At 51.7% G+C, this 16,934-nt stretch overlaps 6 protein-coding genes across 6 annotated transcripts; 4 read left to right on the forward strand and 2 right to left on the reverse strand.

Moving 5' to 3' along the window:
- Positions 1-74: 74 nt before the first annotated feature.
- RHO25_006970 (uncharacterized protein) lies at positions 75-4,142 on the forward strand (the record flags this gene model as incomplete). The annotated part of the gene is made up of 3 exons (XM_023597762.1): positions 75-1,012; positions 1,068-2,685; positions 2,772-4,142. The coding sequence occupies 3 exons, from the start codon at positions 75-77 to the stop codon at positions 4,140-4,142; spliced, it is 3,927 nt and encodes a 1,308-aa protein (XP_023452192.1).
- Positions 4,143-4,831: 689 nt separating this feature from the next.
- On the forward strand, positions 4,832-6,320 carry RHO25_006971 (uncharacterized protein; the record flags this gene model as incomplete). The annotated part of the gene is made up of 6 exons (XM_065602863.1): positions 4,832-4,949; positions 5,007-5,443; positions 5,531-5,574; positions 5,685-5,796; positions 5,850-6,009; positions 6,064-6,320. The coding sequence occupies 6 exons, from the start codon at positions 4,832-4,834 to the stop codon at positions 6,318-6,320; spliced, it is 1,128 nt and encodes a 375-aa protein (XP_065458935.1).
- Positions 6,321-6,618: 298 nt separating this feature from the next.
- RHO25_006972 (uncharacterized protein) lies at positions 6,619-7,761 on the reverse strand (the record flags this gene model as incomplete). The annotated part of the gene is made up of 1 exon (XM_023597765.2): positions 6,619-7,761. The coding sequence occupies one exon, from the start codon at positions 7,759-7,761 to the stop codon at positions 6,619-6,621; it is 1,143 nt and encodes a 380-aa protein (XP_023451806.2).
- Positions 7,762-8,439: 678 nt separating this feature from the next.
- On the forward strand, positions 8,440-10,165 carry RHO25_006973 (uncharacterized protein; the record flags this gene model as incomplete). The annotated part of the gene is made up of 5 exons (XM_023597766.2): positions 8,440-9,237; positions 9,290-9,418; positions 9,474-9,633; positions 9,692-9,934; positions 9,984-10,165. 5 exons carry the CDS (start codon positions 8,440-8,442, stop codon positions 10,163-10,165), a joined length of 1,512 nt encoding a protein of 503 aa, XP_023452343.1.
- Positions 10,166-12,264: 2,099 nt separating this feature from the next.
- RHO25_006974 (uncharacterized protein) lies at positions 12,265-14,137 on the reverse strand (the record flags this gene model as incomplete). The annotated part of the gene is made up of 6 exons (XM_023597767.1): positions 12,265-12,750; positions 12,809-12,926; positions 12,986-13,068; positions 13,127-13,224; positions 13,278-13,863; positions 13,925-14,137. The coding sequence occupies 6 exons, from the start codon at positions 14,135-14,137 to the stop codon at positions 12,265-12,267; spliced, it is 1,584 nt and encodes a 527-aa protein (XP_023452992.1).
- A 1,007-nt stretch (positions 14,138-15,144) lies between these two features.
- Positions 15,145-16,720, forward strand: RHO25_006975 (uncharacterized protein; the record flags this gene model as incomplete). The annotated part of the gene is made up of 2 exons (XM_023597768.2): positions 15,145-15,346; positions 15,405-16,720. 2 exons carry the CDS (start codon positions 15,145-15,147, stop codon positions 16,718-16,720), a joined length of 1,518 nt encoding a protein of 505 aa, XP_023452991.1.
- Between the last annotated feature and the right edge of the window lie 214 nt (positions 16,721-16,934).

Consider the following 16,934-nt stretch of genomic DNA (forward strand, 5'->3'; position numbering starts at 1 on the left):
AAACTACGCCAGCGCAGGTAATTCGATTGCGTGCATGAACGGTCATCTGAAAGCCATCGCAAGGACGCACCAACATGGAGCAACGAGACACAAACCTGTCACCATCGGCGAGCGCCTCACCACAACAAACGAAGCGAGGCCCACGACAGATAGGGCTCTGGCGAATCCTCAGTTATGCGACGCCAACACATCGATGGATGCTCGCTGCGACAGCACTTCTGTCTGCGATCAACGGATCGATGCTGCCACTTATGAACGTTGTGTTCGGGCGCGTAGTGCAGAGGTTCAATCGCTACTTTGAGCCAAACTCGGACTTTTCCGAACGTCACTTCCGCCGAGAGATCGATCGCCTAGCTCTCTACATTGTGTACCTCTTTATCGGAAAACTGTTGATGAGCTTCGTATCAAAATACGTCTTCAGACACGTCGGCATCGTCCTTTGCGCAGCGCTGAGAAAAGCCTACTTCACGGCACTATTCGACCAACCTGTTCGTGCAATCGACAATCTCAAACCCGGATCAGCCACATTTGCCTTGACTACCGTTGTCACCACGATCCAGAACGCGCTTGCTGACAAGCTCGAGGTGCTGATTGAGTCTCTCGGTTTGATCATTGCTGCATACATGGTGGGCTTCTGGCATTCATGGGCTCTGACGCTGGCTTCGACGTCTCTCACTCTACTGGCACTCATCAGCTACGGGTTCATTGGGCCTGCGATCAACAAGCTCGATGTTGCGGCCATCGAGGTCGACGCGAAAGCAGCTGCCGAAGCTTCCAATGCATATCGAGGTATTAGGGTGGTCAAGTCGCTGGGTGCAGAAGATGCCATGACGGCACGATACGCAGCATGGACTCGTGAGGGTCGTCGTCAGGGATTGAAGAAGTCGCCGTGGGTAGGCGTATTGTTTGGGCTATACTTCTTCTGCGCATATGCCAACATCGCATTGACGTTCTGGTTGGGCTTGAAGTTATATGTTCGGGGCATGATAAATGACATTGGAGACATTGTGACGTGAGTGTACCCTGCCTAGACAAGCTCTGCTTATGGCTGACTGATCTTGTCGCAGTGTCCTCTTCTCCCTCATCGCGATCATGCCGGCAGTTGGAGGCCTCGCTCCTCTCATGATTGGCATCAACCGCGCTGTTGCGGGTGCAAAAGTTCTCTTCGACCTGATCGATGCTGAAGCATTGAAGCCCGGGGGCCTTACAGCACCGGAAGTGGACGTTAATGCCGACCTCCATCTCAAAAATGTCTGCTTCTCCTACCCGGGACGACCGGATACGAGAATTTTGCGAGACTTATGCCTCACCATTTCGTCTGGCCAATCAACAGCCATTGTTGGATCTTCTGGATGTGGCAAGAGTACCATCGTTGCGCTTCTAGAGCGCTGGTACGATCTGTCTGAACGCAATCATCCGCCTTCGGCACAGGACGACGATGAGAATGCAACCGCGAACACACCAGTAGCTACGGTCTTGCAGAACACCGGCACAATATGCCTAGGCCACCACAATCTCGAGACGCTCGATCGACGCTGGTGGCGCTCGCAAATTGGTCTCGTTGAGCAGCAGTCCATTCTCTTCGACGAGTCGATCTACGAGAATGTTGCGCGCGGATTAGCTGGCTCGACTTGGCAAGATGCGGAGGAAAGCAAGAAGCGGGAGCTTGTGGAGGAAGCTTGCAAAGATGCTTATGCCCACAATTTTGTCACGCGTCTTTCCAAAGGCTACGAGACGATCGTAGGCGAGGGCGGAGTCAAGCTTTCTGGTGGTCAGCGGCAACGCCTTGCCATCGCGAGGTGCATTGTGAAGCGACCGGCCATCTTGATCTTTGACGAAGCAACAAGCTCAATTGACGTACACTCCGAGAGGATTGTTGATCAAGCGATCGACCGGATCTCAAAGGGCAGGACGACCATCATCATCGCCCATCGCCTCTCCACAATTCAAAGGGCGGATCAGATTGTGGTTCTCGATCGTGGCACCGTCGTAGAGCAAGGGCCACGAGAGGAGTTGGCTCAACGTGTCGACGGCAAATTTTACGAGCTCGTCAGCACACAACAAGTGCGGAATGCCAATGCCAATGGCGAAGATGCAATCATCGAAGACGAAATCTTGGGTGGTAATGTGGTCGAAGAGCTCTCCGAGAAGGGCTCCCAGCCATCTGCGAGCGATTACGATGAGAAGACGAAGGACCGGTCTGCCAGTATTGCTGTTCGTTCTGTCCACAGCTCAAGTCAGGACGGCAAAGCTCCCAGCCAAAGATCAAAAGGCTATCTCCGCTCTCTTGGTCGACTGATCCACTCTATGCGCCACCATCGCGTGTCGTATCTATGCGTGCTTGCTGGTGCAGTCGGCGCAGGAGGCGCGGTGTCCGCACAATCAGTGATCATCGCAAATTTCGTTGTCGCATTTCAGCACACGGGCCACAAACTCTTCTCGGACGGCAACAAATGGGCATTGATGGCTCTGGTGCTTGCTATCGTGGTCACCTCATGCTATGCTGTCCTCGGATTCGGATCGAATTCGCTTTCTATTGACGTCTCCTCTAGCTATCGGCAAAAGTATTACGAAGCTATGCTGCGACAAGGCATTCCTTGGCACGACAACGAAGAGATGTCGTCGGACAGCCTGGTGTCAAGGCTCAGCAATGACCCCCAGCAACTACAGGAAGTTTCAGGCCCGGTAAGTGGTGCATGCTCGACGTCTAATAGGCGTCGAGCTCTCGTGCGGTAAGTAACACTTTGCTGATCGTTGCCTGTCTACTACAGAATATGGTTTTACCACTTGTGGGAGTCTTCACCTTAACAGGCTCTATGATACTTTCCTTGGTAGTCGGTTGGAAGTTGACCCTGGTCACTATGGTCGCTGCACTTCCTATTGTGCTCATCGCGTCCATCACACGAAACCGTTACGAGCAGTACTTCGAGTCGTTCAACGCACGTGTTTTCATTGAGTCCGGACGCCATGCGGCAGAGAGCATCCGGGCATTTCGCACTGTCATCTCATTGACTCTGGAGAAGCCGACCGTCATGCAATATCACGAGCTGCTGAAGGACCATGTTGGGCGTGCGTTGTCGCGGGCACGTCTCGTGGCGCTGGTCTTCGCACTTGCCAACAGTCTGGAATTCTGTTGCATCGCCCTCACGTTCTGGTACGGCGGGCGGCTGCTGGCTACACGCGAATACGACGTACTGCAATTCATTGTTGTATACACGGCAATCGTACAAGGCGGACAAACAGCAGGCTTGTTCCTTTCTCTCGGGCCTAATTTATCTCAAGCGAGCCCGGCCTTGAATCGCATTGTGAACATGTGCGTGCGTCTGGCCGACCTGGTAACTCCTTCCAGTGGGACTGATGCCACGCCATCCTCCTCTGAGGCTGGAGCATGCATCAAGTTCAGCAACGTGGACTTCACATACTCTTCGCAACATCGGCCGGTCTTACGGAACCTTTCGCTGGATATCTCAGCTGGAGAATACGTTTCGTTCGTTGGCCCATCCGGGAGCGGGAAGACGACGATTCTGTCTCTGATTCAACACTTCTACCTACCAAGCCGAGGCAGCATTCTTATCGATGGCAAAGACCTCAGCGACATGCCAGACGCTGACTTGCGTCGCATGTGTGCTCTAGTAAGCCAGGAACCTGCTTTGTTTGAGGGTACAGTCCGCGACAATCTCACTCTCGGCCTCTCATGGTCAGCCACGGACGCGGAAGTCGTGGAGGCCGCAAAGGCCGCGGAAATCCACGAATTCATCACCTCTCTCCCGCACGCTTACGACACTGTGCTTTCAGCTGTCCTCCACGGTAACATGTCGGGAGGTCAGAAGCAGCGCATGTGTATTGCTCGCGCACTTCTGAGGCGACCACGTCTACTGCTTCTTGATGAGGCTACGAGTAGTCTGGACAGTCAGAACGAGGCTGCAATTCAGCGAGCGATTGAAAGCATGGCTTCTACCGGGAAGTTGACTATTATTGCCGTCGCGCATCGACTGGCGACCGTGCAAAATAGCCATCGCATTTTCGTGGTTGGGGATCAAGGTGCCATCGTGGAAGAGGGCAAGCATGATGATCTACTCAGACGCAAGGGTGTTTACTGGGAGATGTGCGAAGCGCAAGCTGCGTTTACTACTGGCTCGTGAATACTGTAGCTAGAGTTTCTACGATCTGCTTCGTCCGGTTCCTGAACGGGCTCATCATGGTCATGGTCCCATCACCGAGAATATCACATGTTACCAGGATGCCGACCTCACGAGAATACGAGCCCTCCTACCTCGTCAGGGCTTACTGGCATATCTATTCCCGTGCATAGTCCGACCTGCATGACTCGGGAGCCCGCGTGACAAACCAAGAAGGGAGGAATGTCCGCAGGGCTCCCCCTGCCAAGTACAAGGTAGGTGGTAACAGCCGCGAGACTTCAGTCGGTGCTTTTGACTTTTTGCATGCTGGACCTCTACTAGGATCAGGTCTCTACATTATGCTTCTACAAGGAAGAATGGCCTGCAACTCGGTTGACCTCTTACGATTTCTGTAGACCGCTTCTTTATTGACCAAGAAGGAAAAAGTATACATTGCATAACGACAACTGCGCGACCGCAAGCAACAACAAAAGATGCTTCAGAGACATCCACTTTACGTTTACGTCAGCTTCTTTGGCTTGTGTCTTGTCGTTATCATCTTTTGGTCTCGGCGACGAAGTGCGGCGCAAAAGTATGTCGCTAGCCTGCCCTTGGTCAGCATAGATGGCGTTGATCCCAAGCAAGCATGGGCAACCAACGCTCGAGCGGTGATCGAAAAAGGTCTTCGAGAGCACTCTGGACCGTTTCGAATCATGACTTCGACTGGTATCAAGATTGTGGTACGCCATCGCCTCACAGAAGAGTTCACGAGGAGCAAGTTGATCAGTGGTGTTGAGACGCTTCGCATTGATGGGTTTGCGGACTATCCTGGTGAGCTTTGCACTCTTATCATTTTCTTGTTGAAGGAATTGCTGAACAATAACCCAGGCTTCGAGGCAGCACAAGTAGCTATCAGCAGTCCGTTACTACGAAGCATGCTGGTCCATAGACTATCACCATCCCTCGATATCATCAGAAAGGATCTCCGTGACGAAATCGAGGTAGCTACGCAGGAGATCTTGGGCGACAGTCCAAACTGGGCCAGCAAGAAAGTTTCCACAGACTTCTCAGCTTTGGCAGCGCGATTAATTTCGCGAGTGCTGGTTGGCACACCTCTTTGTTATAATCAGCAATGGGTGGAAGTGACCAATGATTACACACTACTTAGTTTCACTGCGGCGTCCGAGCTTCGGAGAACTCATTGGATGTTACGGCCGATCTTGCACTGGTTTATGGACTCTTGTAGGTCACTGCGACGAACAGCAAAGAAGGCGAGAAGTCAAATCGCCAGTGAGCTGGAGCGACGCGGAACTGTGGAAAATGGAGTACGTCAATCAAATCTCGTCTTCAGTGATCACAATGGCTGGGAGCATCACGCACATTATGCCATGAACTTGCTGACACTGTCGTAGCCTATCGAGAAGCCCGAAGCATCAGCATGTAGATCAGATGGGCTGTAAGTAACGCGAGGCCTTTCTGTTTCAAACTTTGAGCTGCCGCTGCAGTTGTGGTTCAGGACCGTGACGGCATTTGACAGGATCAACCTTGCCACTGACCCATCTTTAGGCATTGGCTATCGCAAGAGATCCAAGAAAGCAATAGCAAAGCCGATATTGCAGCAGCTGTGCTGCATCTTTCTCTCATCGGCGTCCAGACCACGACCTTTGCTTTAAGCCAAGTAAGACACTTTGAACTTTCGGTCAGTGAAATCGTTACTGATAAGGTTCTGAGACAATGCGTTTCCTCTGCGAGCATCCACAATGGGCTCCCATTCTACGATCTGAAGTCGTTGCAGCAATTGACAAGCATGACTGGACAAAAACGGCACTTTACGAGATGAAGCAAATCGACAGCTTCCTGAATGAATCGCAAAGACTAAGCATGGGCTATCGTGAGTGGTTCTGCTCCATCGGCGTTAAGCAACGAATTTACTCATGATCGAAAGTCTCGATGAACAGTGTGGCAATCCACGACGTCACTTTCTCCGATGGCACAAAAATTGCCCAAGGCGCTTGCTGTGTGCTGGAATCGAAATTGCTCGATGATAAAACATATCCATCTCCAAACGAATTCGACCCCAATCGCTTCCTGCAGACTTATGCGAAGCCTCAACAGCCTGCACTCCCCAAGCCGAGCTTTGTAGCAACCAGTGTGGAGCATTTGGGATTCGGTGAGTTACCACGCCGTGTAAATCGGCCTTGAGTGGTTGGCTGACGATCTGCGTTTCAGGTTTCGGGTTGCGAACATGTCCTGGTGAGCCGCTCCCTTTACTGAGAGAATGCCACAAGCCTTTGAACACTCATCTCTTGTAGGGAGATTTCTTGCAGCAGACATTATGAAGATGCTGCTCGCGTATTTGGTACTTCATTACGATTGGCAGCTCGACCCATCTGAGGACCACCCTATGACCTTGGAGATCGAGTCTATGATGATACTCCATCCCGAGGCGAGGATGAGAGTCAGGAAGATAATGGCGTGATTGGGCATGCTCACAGGACCGCTACTTCCAGATCCTGCCATTGTGCACGATGACACTGGATTGAATTGATGGATCTGTCATCCGATCTTCGATGAATGCAGCAATGCCGTCGCGATTGCATTCTTGCATAGCCTGCATTGTGGATCCAGCGAACCAAGCAAGATGTGCTGTGAAAACGAGGTTTGGAACCTCCGCCTCGCCATGCTCTGTTCTCGGCAAAAGTGGACTACTTCCAGGTCCTGCGGGTTCATTTTGGAGAACATCCAGGGCGGCCCCGTATATCCAGCCTTCTTTCAGTGCGGTGGCCAAAGCAGCTTCGTTAATGATGCCACCTCTGGCGATATTAACAATAATTGCGTCCTTCCGCATACGCTTCAACTCGGGTTCGTGTATCATGTCGCATGCTTCATCCGTCAATGAACAAGCAATAGCGAGCACAGTGCTCTGCTCAAGCACTTGCTCGAAGCGCAGGCGGCCTTCTCTGACTGTCTTGGCATCCTTTCGCTCTGCTACAAGCACTTTCTCGAAGCCCACATTTCTGCAAAGATCTTCAATTCTCTGTCCGAGGCGGCCGTACCCTATGATGCCCAAGGTCTCTTGTTTGCAACTCAGCGGAGGACCGTCGGTCCAGAAATGTTTGGTCAACGTTTTCTTCATCTTCCAGGTTTGAGTATCCTTTACACACTGATTGACCGCAGGAATTCGCCTTCGACAGGCGAAGTAAAGTCCGAGGAAATGTTCTCCAACTGCTTCAATGCTTGCATGAGGTACGTGCACAACATCAATTCCACGACGTTGACAGTAAGGCTTATCGATCCAAGAGCATCCGCTGCATAGCGCGGCGATCAGTCGCACGTTGGGCGCTTGATCTAGATCCGATGCTCCCACAGGTGTGAGAACTGATACAACGATAGTCGCTGTTCGTATGCGCTCGGCGACCAGATTTGCAGGTGTACTGTGATGGACTTCAAGCGTGTGGTCAAAGTCGAATTGTGCGAGCGGCATATGTATACTGTCCAGGTATACAATATGGTGCTTTGCGTATCCTTGCGGTAAGGAAGGCCGATGCTGTTGCTGACTTGATGACTTGATGCGAATGTGCGTCCTGTGATCATGGGAGAACATTCCGCGATCATCTCTTGCTTCAACGGTGAGTCCAATCATGATGGCTTTGTGTTGCGAGGCAGCAACTGACTCTATCGAGTTATACAGAATCTGAGACGTGTATAATGGTAGGAGTCTGACAAGCACAAGATGGGCAAACCTCCTGTATTCATAGCAGTCTAGCATAGATTCCCAGTCTCTGGTGCCTGCGATTGCCCACTCGGGTATCGGTGAGCGTATGCATGAGTTGAGTGCAAGATATGTATAGCAGAATGAGCCGGCCAGGAGACACCTCAGACCACCAGCTCGGCTTCACAATGGAGCCGAGGTTTCGCCGAAGGCTTGCGGAGTTGCTCCCTAGAACGGGACAACGGTCGTTCAGGCTCAACACCGGAGGCCGTATTTTTACCATTCGACATGCAAGGATTCCACATCCTCGTGAGAGGTCTTCGCCCACGCTTGACCAATACTCCTCCGCTCGCCAAGCCGAATTATCGACTGTGGAGTACACGTGTAGTGGAAGTTGGACCTGGTAGGGAGCGTCGATGAACTTACATGCATACCCTCGCATCGCCTTCAGTGGCTAAGACGGCCAGCATACGTTGTCACCACAGCCTCCGTGGTTCACCGAAGATTCATCATATTTGCGAAACCTGTCTCAAAGACCATGCACACACTCTGCCCACACGTAGCAGGAAGAACGGTCTGTGTCAACAATAGCCAGAAGCTTGACACAGTATGAGCTTTCCAGAGCTGGATGTGACTGCCCTATGGTCAAGCTTGGCTCCATATCGTTTTGTCATTCTTAGCGCCTCCGCTTCTATCCTGCTCCTCGTCTTTGCGAACTCGTATCGAAAGCGGCTGAGCTCTCAAAGACTTCCTTTCGCGACTTTGGAAGGCCAGGACCCACTCGAAAGCTGGTTCAAAGATGGCAACAAACTCATCGAAGAAGGACTGAGAAGATATGCTGGACCATTCCAGATCCAGACCGGAACGGGCGCGAAGGTGATTGTCAGGAACTGCAACACTGAAGCCTTTGCCAAAAGTCCGGCCATGAGCGTTGCAGAAGCGCTACGGCTGGACTCATTTGCAGATTATCCAGGTTTCGAAGCGGCACGAGTCTCGGTCCACAGCTCAGTCATCCGAGATACGCTGTTGCGACGATTGACGCCAGCTCTCGATATCCTCCGACCCAATTTAGTGAAAGATGCCGTGGACTCGATCGCACACAACTTTGGAGACCACGACACATGGGCGACTGTACCGATCCAACCACTTGTCCTTGATATCGTCACGAAGATGTCGTCACGACCATTCGTTGGTGATTATCTTTGCGAGGATTCCAAGTGGCTTGGAATTCAAAAGCAGTACGCTGGACTGAGTTTTACAGCAGCGTCCGAGTTGAGAAAGTGTATTGCACTTCTGCGCCCCATCAAACATTGGTTTCTGCCATCTTGTGTTGTGTTGAGACAACTGGTACAAGACGCCCGGATCTTGGTGGCAGCAGAATTGAAGCGGAGAGGACAATCGGAGAAGGTATGTGCGTTGCTCATGCATTGTAGAGAGCTTAGACTGATCTGTGTGGAAGGAGAGCAACGATGCAATATCTTGGCTTCAACAAGAGGCTCACATCTCGAAGGTGAAAGTCGACGTCGTAGCAGCGCAGTTGCAGCTATCGATGGTGGCTATCCAGACTACTTCACATATCCTCTGCCATGTGTGTAATACGTTGGGATCACCAGAGAGCCTTGGCTTGCTGACCTATCTCCCAGGCTGTTCAGCATATATGTCAGCACAAGACCTTCATAGAGCCTCTTCGTGAGGAGATTGTTGCTGTCATCGGCGAGCATGGCTGGACCAAAGCTGGGCTGTATAATCTTAAATTGATGGACGATTTCCTGAAGGAGTCGTTGCGAATCACGCAGGGGCGGTGTACGTGCAAAACGTTCAACTTTGTAGCGTGTTTTCGGCGTGCTGACCTGAATCCCAGTGGCAATGGCTCGAGTTTGTACTTCAGAGACAGTCTTTGCAGACGGCAGTGTCGTTCCCAAGGGTGCTGGCTGTATGCTCGAAGCAAATTTTCAAGAGCCCACGCTCTATCCTCAGCCAGAGATCTTCGACCTCACCCGGTTTGCACGTCTCCGCGAGCGAGAAGGCAAGGCACAAAGTTGGCAATATGTTTCCACAAGTGTACGCGATCTTGCGTTCGGATATGGTATTCACACTTGTCCAGGTATGTCATCCAGCTGCAGTATGAAGTGAGATGCTGATCGCAACTTCAGGGAGGTTCTTCGCTGCCAATGTAGTCAAGATTGCACTTGCACATCTCTTGCTGAAGTATGACTGGAGCCCAGGAGATGACGCTGTCGGTGAGAATGGGCTAGAAACGGAGTCGATACGACTGATCGACCCGGAAATGCGCGTCAGTTTCAAGAAGGTCGCAGGCAATCATTTACCTGTTTAAGGGTATTAGCAAAGCTTCATTCGACACAGAACCGTGAATATAAGACACACTAGAGGTATATAATACTGTATACACGTAGGCTGCTCTTCGAAATTGTTGCTGCGATCGCGGCAATGCAGCGCTTCCGGAGTTGCCGTGACCCACGAGCCTTCGATATGAAAATGATCGCTGCTCTGTCGCCGAAGCAGGAACACGCTTAAGAGGAGAAGACGCTATGACCAAGACTATGTCAGATTGCACCGCTAGCAACACAAATCAGGCCCTCAGATAAGAAGGGCGGCTCAACGTTGTTCTGAACGGTCAGGGAAGTGTTTAGTGTTGTGAATACGAGGTACCATAGACGATTCTTGGTACATCATGGTACATGTACCATGATTAGCCAGCGCCTCCTATCGTATAATAGGTCTGATCTTTATGTTGTTACCGCTATCATCTGGCGCCCCTTAGGGTAGGGTTTGCTATCACATGACTAGCTTTTAGGTCAGGTGATGGATCACATGATTGTACCATGCACCATAGGAGGCCATGGTACGACGTACCATGGTACATGTACCATGGTACGTACCATGTGCCACTCACAACACTAGAAGTGTTGCACGGGGCCCCCACATCTCCGCAATCGCTCTGAAAATTGTCCCGGAGCTCCGTGAACTGAGGTGGGAACGATGAAGGGCCATCCACGGCGTTGAACTCTTGGGCCCTGATGGTAGAGGCGTCCACGTCGACCACGGTTTCTAGATCATTGATAACTCTAGCCTGCGCAATTTCAATCTTGTTGATGCAGCCTATCGTTGGGAACACAGAGCTGGCCACGGGCTAGCGAAGTTCTCTGCCACGTTTGTTGATGATCGCGGGGATTGCGTGTTGGACCATGGTGCACTCGATAATAGTCTTCTTCGAATGGTCATCGAGGAGGCTGTACTGGTCAAGTCATTGCCAAGATACCGAGCATATGGTTCGTGCACGCTCAAGCACCTCGACGCGCAGCGCTCTCCATGGCACCGTCGTTGCCAGTTCGTGGCATGGCTTGGCATTGTTGTTGGCGAGAAGGAGGCTGCACTGATCAATGAGCACCCTTCCGCGGAGGTAGAAGATAATGCCAATTTATCGAGCATGTGGAATACGTAGCTCCTAGCAGCTAGGCGTTTCACGTGCAACGTTGCACTAAGTGATCCTTCGAAATTATGACAGTGACATGGCATAAGCGAGTGTATTACACAATCTCGAAACATCACTTCACTCTTCTCGCCTATAGTCTCCCCAGTCTTGAACATCGCTTCGACCTCGATATCATGAGGCTCATCACCCTCATCATTATTGTTCAAACCTGGCCCGTTCTCATACAGGGTCAAGGTCCCACTGTATACCACTGGGGTCTAGGATCCAGAGGCTTCGCAACACCTGGGAACTACGAATGCCTACAGACCGAATTCAGACCCGAATATGTTGGGTTCAGTCTATATACCAACATTACGACGTCAGGTTGCTACAACTTTGCGGAGATCTTTATCAACTCATCTACAACTTGCAACCCCAACGCACCCGACTGTCGGCTTTCTTTCAGCGCCTTTGGACAAGAGAACTTCTCCACCACAGCAAATTATTCGCAGGTGGACTTCCAATTTTTGCCTACACCGGAGAATATATCACCTGATGTGGATCCTGTAGAGCTTGCACTATTGGTATTCGACGGCGAGGATTGTCTGGAGAGCGATCACGCTCCATATCAATGGAGTGGCTGCGAACATACAATCGAGAAGGAATGTACGCAGCTGCCATTCAGTGTCGCTAGTTTTTACATCACGGGAGACGATGCGAATGTAACGGGAGACTGTTTGTCTGGTGTGGTTCGAGAGTCCGAGGCAGAAAGCATGCGAGCAGGAATAGTGTTGTTGGGTAGTGCAATGTTTGTGTCTGCGCTCATCTTAGTGTAATGTAGACAGCTATCCTCCAGAAGCAGTCTAGGCTTGTTCTTCCATGTTTATTATGCATTTCAATCAACGATTGGACAGATCAAACTTTCTCGCGGTAGCCGTCACAAGTATTATGCCGGCGAATGGAAGATAGATTCTGCAAACTACGTAGAACAATTGAATCCTCTATTTGGATATCTCGTTAGATGCTTGCAGGGCGGCCCAGTCGATAGTAGGTCCTTGAAACTTCTTCTTTCCTAACGTCACCCACAGAATCAGGACAATGCTGCTTAAACCCACGAATACGACACTCGTGTAGTTCATGCTGCCGACCGCCACGGGTAATGCTGGAGGGGAGCAAATGATGACGACCAGAAAAGTTGTCCAGACCACGGCAAAGATATTGCAGCAAAGGCCGAAAGTCCCCAGGTCAAAGTAGCGGCCGGGCAGGACTTTGGACCGACCTTGCCACAGGAGGAGTCCCTGGGGAACGGCGTATGTGACGTTCAGAAAAAGGACCGCAGATGTGACAATGCTGTTGAAGGCTGTCGTGCTGGCGAGATAGAGCAGGCCATAGAGTGAGGCGAAACAGAGGGCAGCAATGGTCGTCCGAACCGGAAATTCTAGCTTGGTGTCAATGTGAGAGAAGAAGTTAGACAATGGCAACCCATTCTGCAAGCGATCAGCATTCGACGCGCAAGAACACTTGCACTATTATAGGCTTGCATACATCTCGAGCAAAGGCCCACGCAATGCGACCGGACGCGATCCACTGGGAGGGAAGTGAAGCAATGAAGACGATGAGCAGCCAGACTGAGAGAAAGGTAGTCACATCACGATTGCCGGTCCTAACAAATTCTGCTTCAGCCTCGTGTCGCTGGTCATGTGTTTTGGGAAGTGCTCTTACGCTTGGTTGAGAATCTCAATGGCGGGCGATGCCGAGGTTCTCACGGCATCGAGATCAGTCATAAAGATGTTGAGGACGATGAACTGCATCGAGAACTCAGTGTCAGCGCTCTGAAGGTTCTTCTGCACATCGGGAACGTACCAAAGGCATGGATGTTAGCAGACCGATGAGCATGGTAGTGACCATCAGCTGAGGGACCTTGCGGCCGGGGCGAGGGATCTCCTCACTGATGTGAATCACTAATGTATCGTGAGCGAAATTCGACGATTGACATGTTGGTCTGGATACTGACCTCCATCTGTGCCTCCGTACGCATACATGGAATTTGCGATCCCAAGCACAAATGCAAAGCCACCATCCCATCCGCTATCTCCAAGATTTTGCTGTACTAGAGCCGAGGAATTCGTAGATTGGTGCATAGCGGATGATACGACCAGCCATACCACGCAGCCCAAGATAGAGCAATACAAGCCAAACTGTGTGGCCCACGAGAGCTTCTTGGGAATCGCGAAAACGGGAATGATGGTGATGAGACATGCACCCAGATAAATGACGTAAATCTGCCATTGCGAGGCGACAAAGGATGGATACCGGAAATTGGCGATGCCCGAGACGGTGACTGCGATCAGCGAAAGACCAGAACAGGTGACGATCCACCATGCCAGGACTGACATCCATCCGATGACAAAGGCGAAGAAGTTCCGCGACTTCTCTGGGGCAACAATGTAGCAAAAGTGGTATTGCCCACCGCTCGAGGGGAACGCCGATGCAAGCTCCGCGAGACCTGTCGTCACGGTGCCTTGGGCGAAGAATGCGAGGATGAGTCCGAATATGCAAGAGAAGGGTCCGCCGTAATGGAGATTCTGACCGAAACAGCTCTGCGAAACGTTAGTCGGAGCGATATCAATGATTTTGAGAGACGGCGCGAGAGTGACGAACGAGATAGCCTGCCCAAGAATTCGTGATGGAAAAGCCCAGACCGAGAGCTGCGATCCAACTGAACTGTCGGATCAATACCGCCTCGTGACCCTGTGCTCGGAGGATGTTGTCGTCTAGGTCTCCTTTGAGATCTTCCATGGTGCCTGTCTGCACCGTCGAGTCATGTTCGACTGCCTCGTCGAGGGGCTGTTTGACTTGAATGTCGTAGCCCATATTGTGGTATGGCTCGATGCGTGATTTATGAGCAAAAGATTGTGTAGCGCAGCTGGATATGTGGTGCTGTAGAATCAATCCCCTTGTTGCAAATGTGTCGCGGGCCTATCGTTTCCGGGCGAGATCTGACTTTTTATGCTCGCGCCACGCGCGTTGGGCACGAGGTACAGAAACTCGCGTACCTGTCTGTCGCTGCCGGGTGCCACAAATGCCAGGCCACCGTGGAACTCTAGATCTATCGAATCAATGAAGCTATCTCGTTCATCCTAAGCCAAAGGAGGCGGACAGGGGTTCTCCAGATAGGCTGAACTCTCGGATTGTTGCTCAACTTTGACGATAACTTCTCTGTCTCGCAGTTCCAAGACGCTTCTTAGTATCGCTGCGTTCGCCCACAGACGGTGAAAAACTTCAACCACAGAAAATATCCCACTGTACCTCGTCCTCGCTCTATAGAGGCAGATGCAAAAGATACAATTGACGCCAAGTTCTGGGGTAGGCTTCCGCCTATCTTGGAACCTGTGTGCGGAGGTGGCTGTGGTCGCGTGGCAATCTGAGATGACAAAATTCCTATCAGCCCGCCGCTCGCTATGAGATGACAAGATTCCTATCAGTCCGCCGCTCGCTATGAGATGACCATTCCACCGTTCCTCGCCCATCAGGCCTGAACTTGGACACGTCGCTGCGAGAGCGTTATGAAAAACTTGGATTAATTAGCTGGAAGATCTTCCCAAACAAGATGTAGCGCTCAAACTTGTACTGCTTTAGGAAATTTGGAACTTGGCGGGGCTGAGCGGGGAACGACAGGCAAGCTCCGAGCGCGGCAGGCATCGAAAACGTGCTCTGCCGCAACGGCAGCGACCATGCGTGTCACGCAGAATCCTGCGGGTGAGGTTCGCCAGTGATATAACAAGCTATTCTGACGTCTTTCAGCTCGAACCTCAAGACTGCACCTTGCCTGAAGTTTCTTCCCCATTTTACAAAGTCTCCACAGCACCGACAAAGGCAGAATGGCGCCGTACCAGGCAAATCTATCTCATGATGGCTATACTTACACAAAAATCGAGGGCCTCACAAAAGGATTGCACACATACTGTGTGATCAAGCCGCAACGCAAGATACACGAAGGTTCCAAAGATCAGCTGTGGGAAGCGATCGTGATCGGTTCCGGCTATGCGGGACTTGTAGCCGCTCGAGATCTGGTGAAAGCAGGTACAAATGAGTCGTCGAGATTTCGCAAATGGAAATTGTTCAGCTTACGCTCCACTAGGCAAAAGGACACTGCTCCTGGAAGGACGAGATCGTGTGGGAGGACGCACATGGAGTGCCGAAGTGGACGGCACGACGTTTGAGATGGGTGGCACCTGGATCTCACATGTGCATGGCCGACTCTGGGCAGAGTTGCAGCGGTATGGCCTCAAAGATGAGGTTTCCATGACTCGGACCCAGGGTGGCGGTGCATCGTATTTCACCCTTGATACTGGATCGGGCTCGCGGAAGCTATCGCTGGAGGAGGCAGGGGCGATGACAAACCGGGCGTGGAAAATACTGGTCAACTATGATGGCAATGACGGGAGAGATATTTGCCCCTTGCCATATTCGACATTGGGGAATCTTCGCGTCAGTCCAGAAGAGGTCAAGAAAGTCGATCAGCTCTCATGTCAGGATCGCATTGAACAAGTCCGACATCTCTTGACTCCAGACGAGATTGCTCTGATTGAATCTCTGGTCCCACACATGGCAGGAGGCACTCCGGCGAATGTGGGTTTCCTTGAATTGCTTCGCTCGCAGTCCCTGCAGGGCTTCACTCCCGAAACCTTTGAAGAATTCTGGACGCTCTACAAAGTCAAGGCCGGTCAATCCAGCCTCGCGAGAGCTATCTTCGACGATGCTGTGGGGTTAGGTCTGCAATACGCTTTCCAGCACGGTGTCACAAAAGTTGTTGACCGCAACGGAACCGTGTCTCTCACCACTGAAGGCGGCGAGGTCTTCCGCGCTCAACGCGTGGTCAACACAATGCCTCTCCACGTCCTACCCACAGTGGAATTCGATCCTCCCCTCTCCATGCTCCGACGCGAGGCCATTCAAATCGGCCATCAAAACTACCTCACAAAGATCCACGCCATCGCGGAAGGCGATCTCCGTGGACTGCGCGGCTGCACATGGCCCGGCGATTTTCTCTACGTCTACGGCGATGGATTCTGCGCAGACGGAAAGTCCACCCGCATCACCTCATTCGCAGGCGATAATCGCGGGATCCTCGATCCGCTCAAGGAGCCTGAGAGGTTGGAAGTGGCGCTGAAGAGGTTTCATCCCATGGAAATTCGCAAAGTCATCTTCCATGACTGGACTAGCGATCGTTATTCGCTTGGCGGACCTGCCTGGTATCGGGCTGGTTTCCTGACCAAGTATCTCGCGGAGCTGCAGTCGCCCCACGGAAATGTTCTGATGGCGAATGCGGATTGGGCTTCCGGGTGGAGGGCTTTTATTGAAGGCGCGATGGAGCAAGGTGGGCTTGCTGCGGACTCGGTCATGCGACAATTAGGAGTTCGAGGAGCGAACGAAGCATACGAACCAAAGTTGTAGATTCAGCGTCGCCAGAACACATTCTGAGTTTCGATATTTTTCCCATTCCCTACAAATAATGCACGTATGTACTCCTCAAGCAGTCATGACGACTTCATGCATGCAATCGGCAGACAGAACGTCCATCCTCGTGAATGCTGGACTCTACAATCCGCAAGAGTACCTCAGTCGTTTGAGAGTTGTCAAAGCATGCTCCGGCAAATCATACCCTCAA

This window comes from Cercospora beticola, chromosome 4, assembly GCF_033473495.1.
Source record: "Cercospora beticola chromosome 4, complete sequence".
In the NCBI taxonomy this organism is placed as follows: Eukaryota; Fungi; Ascomycota; class Dothideomycetes; order Mycosphaerellales; family Mycosphaerellaceae; genus Cercospora; species Cercospora beticola.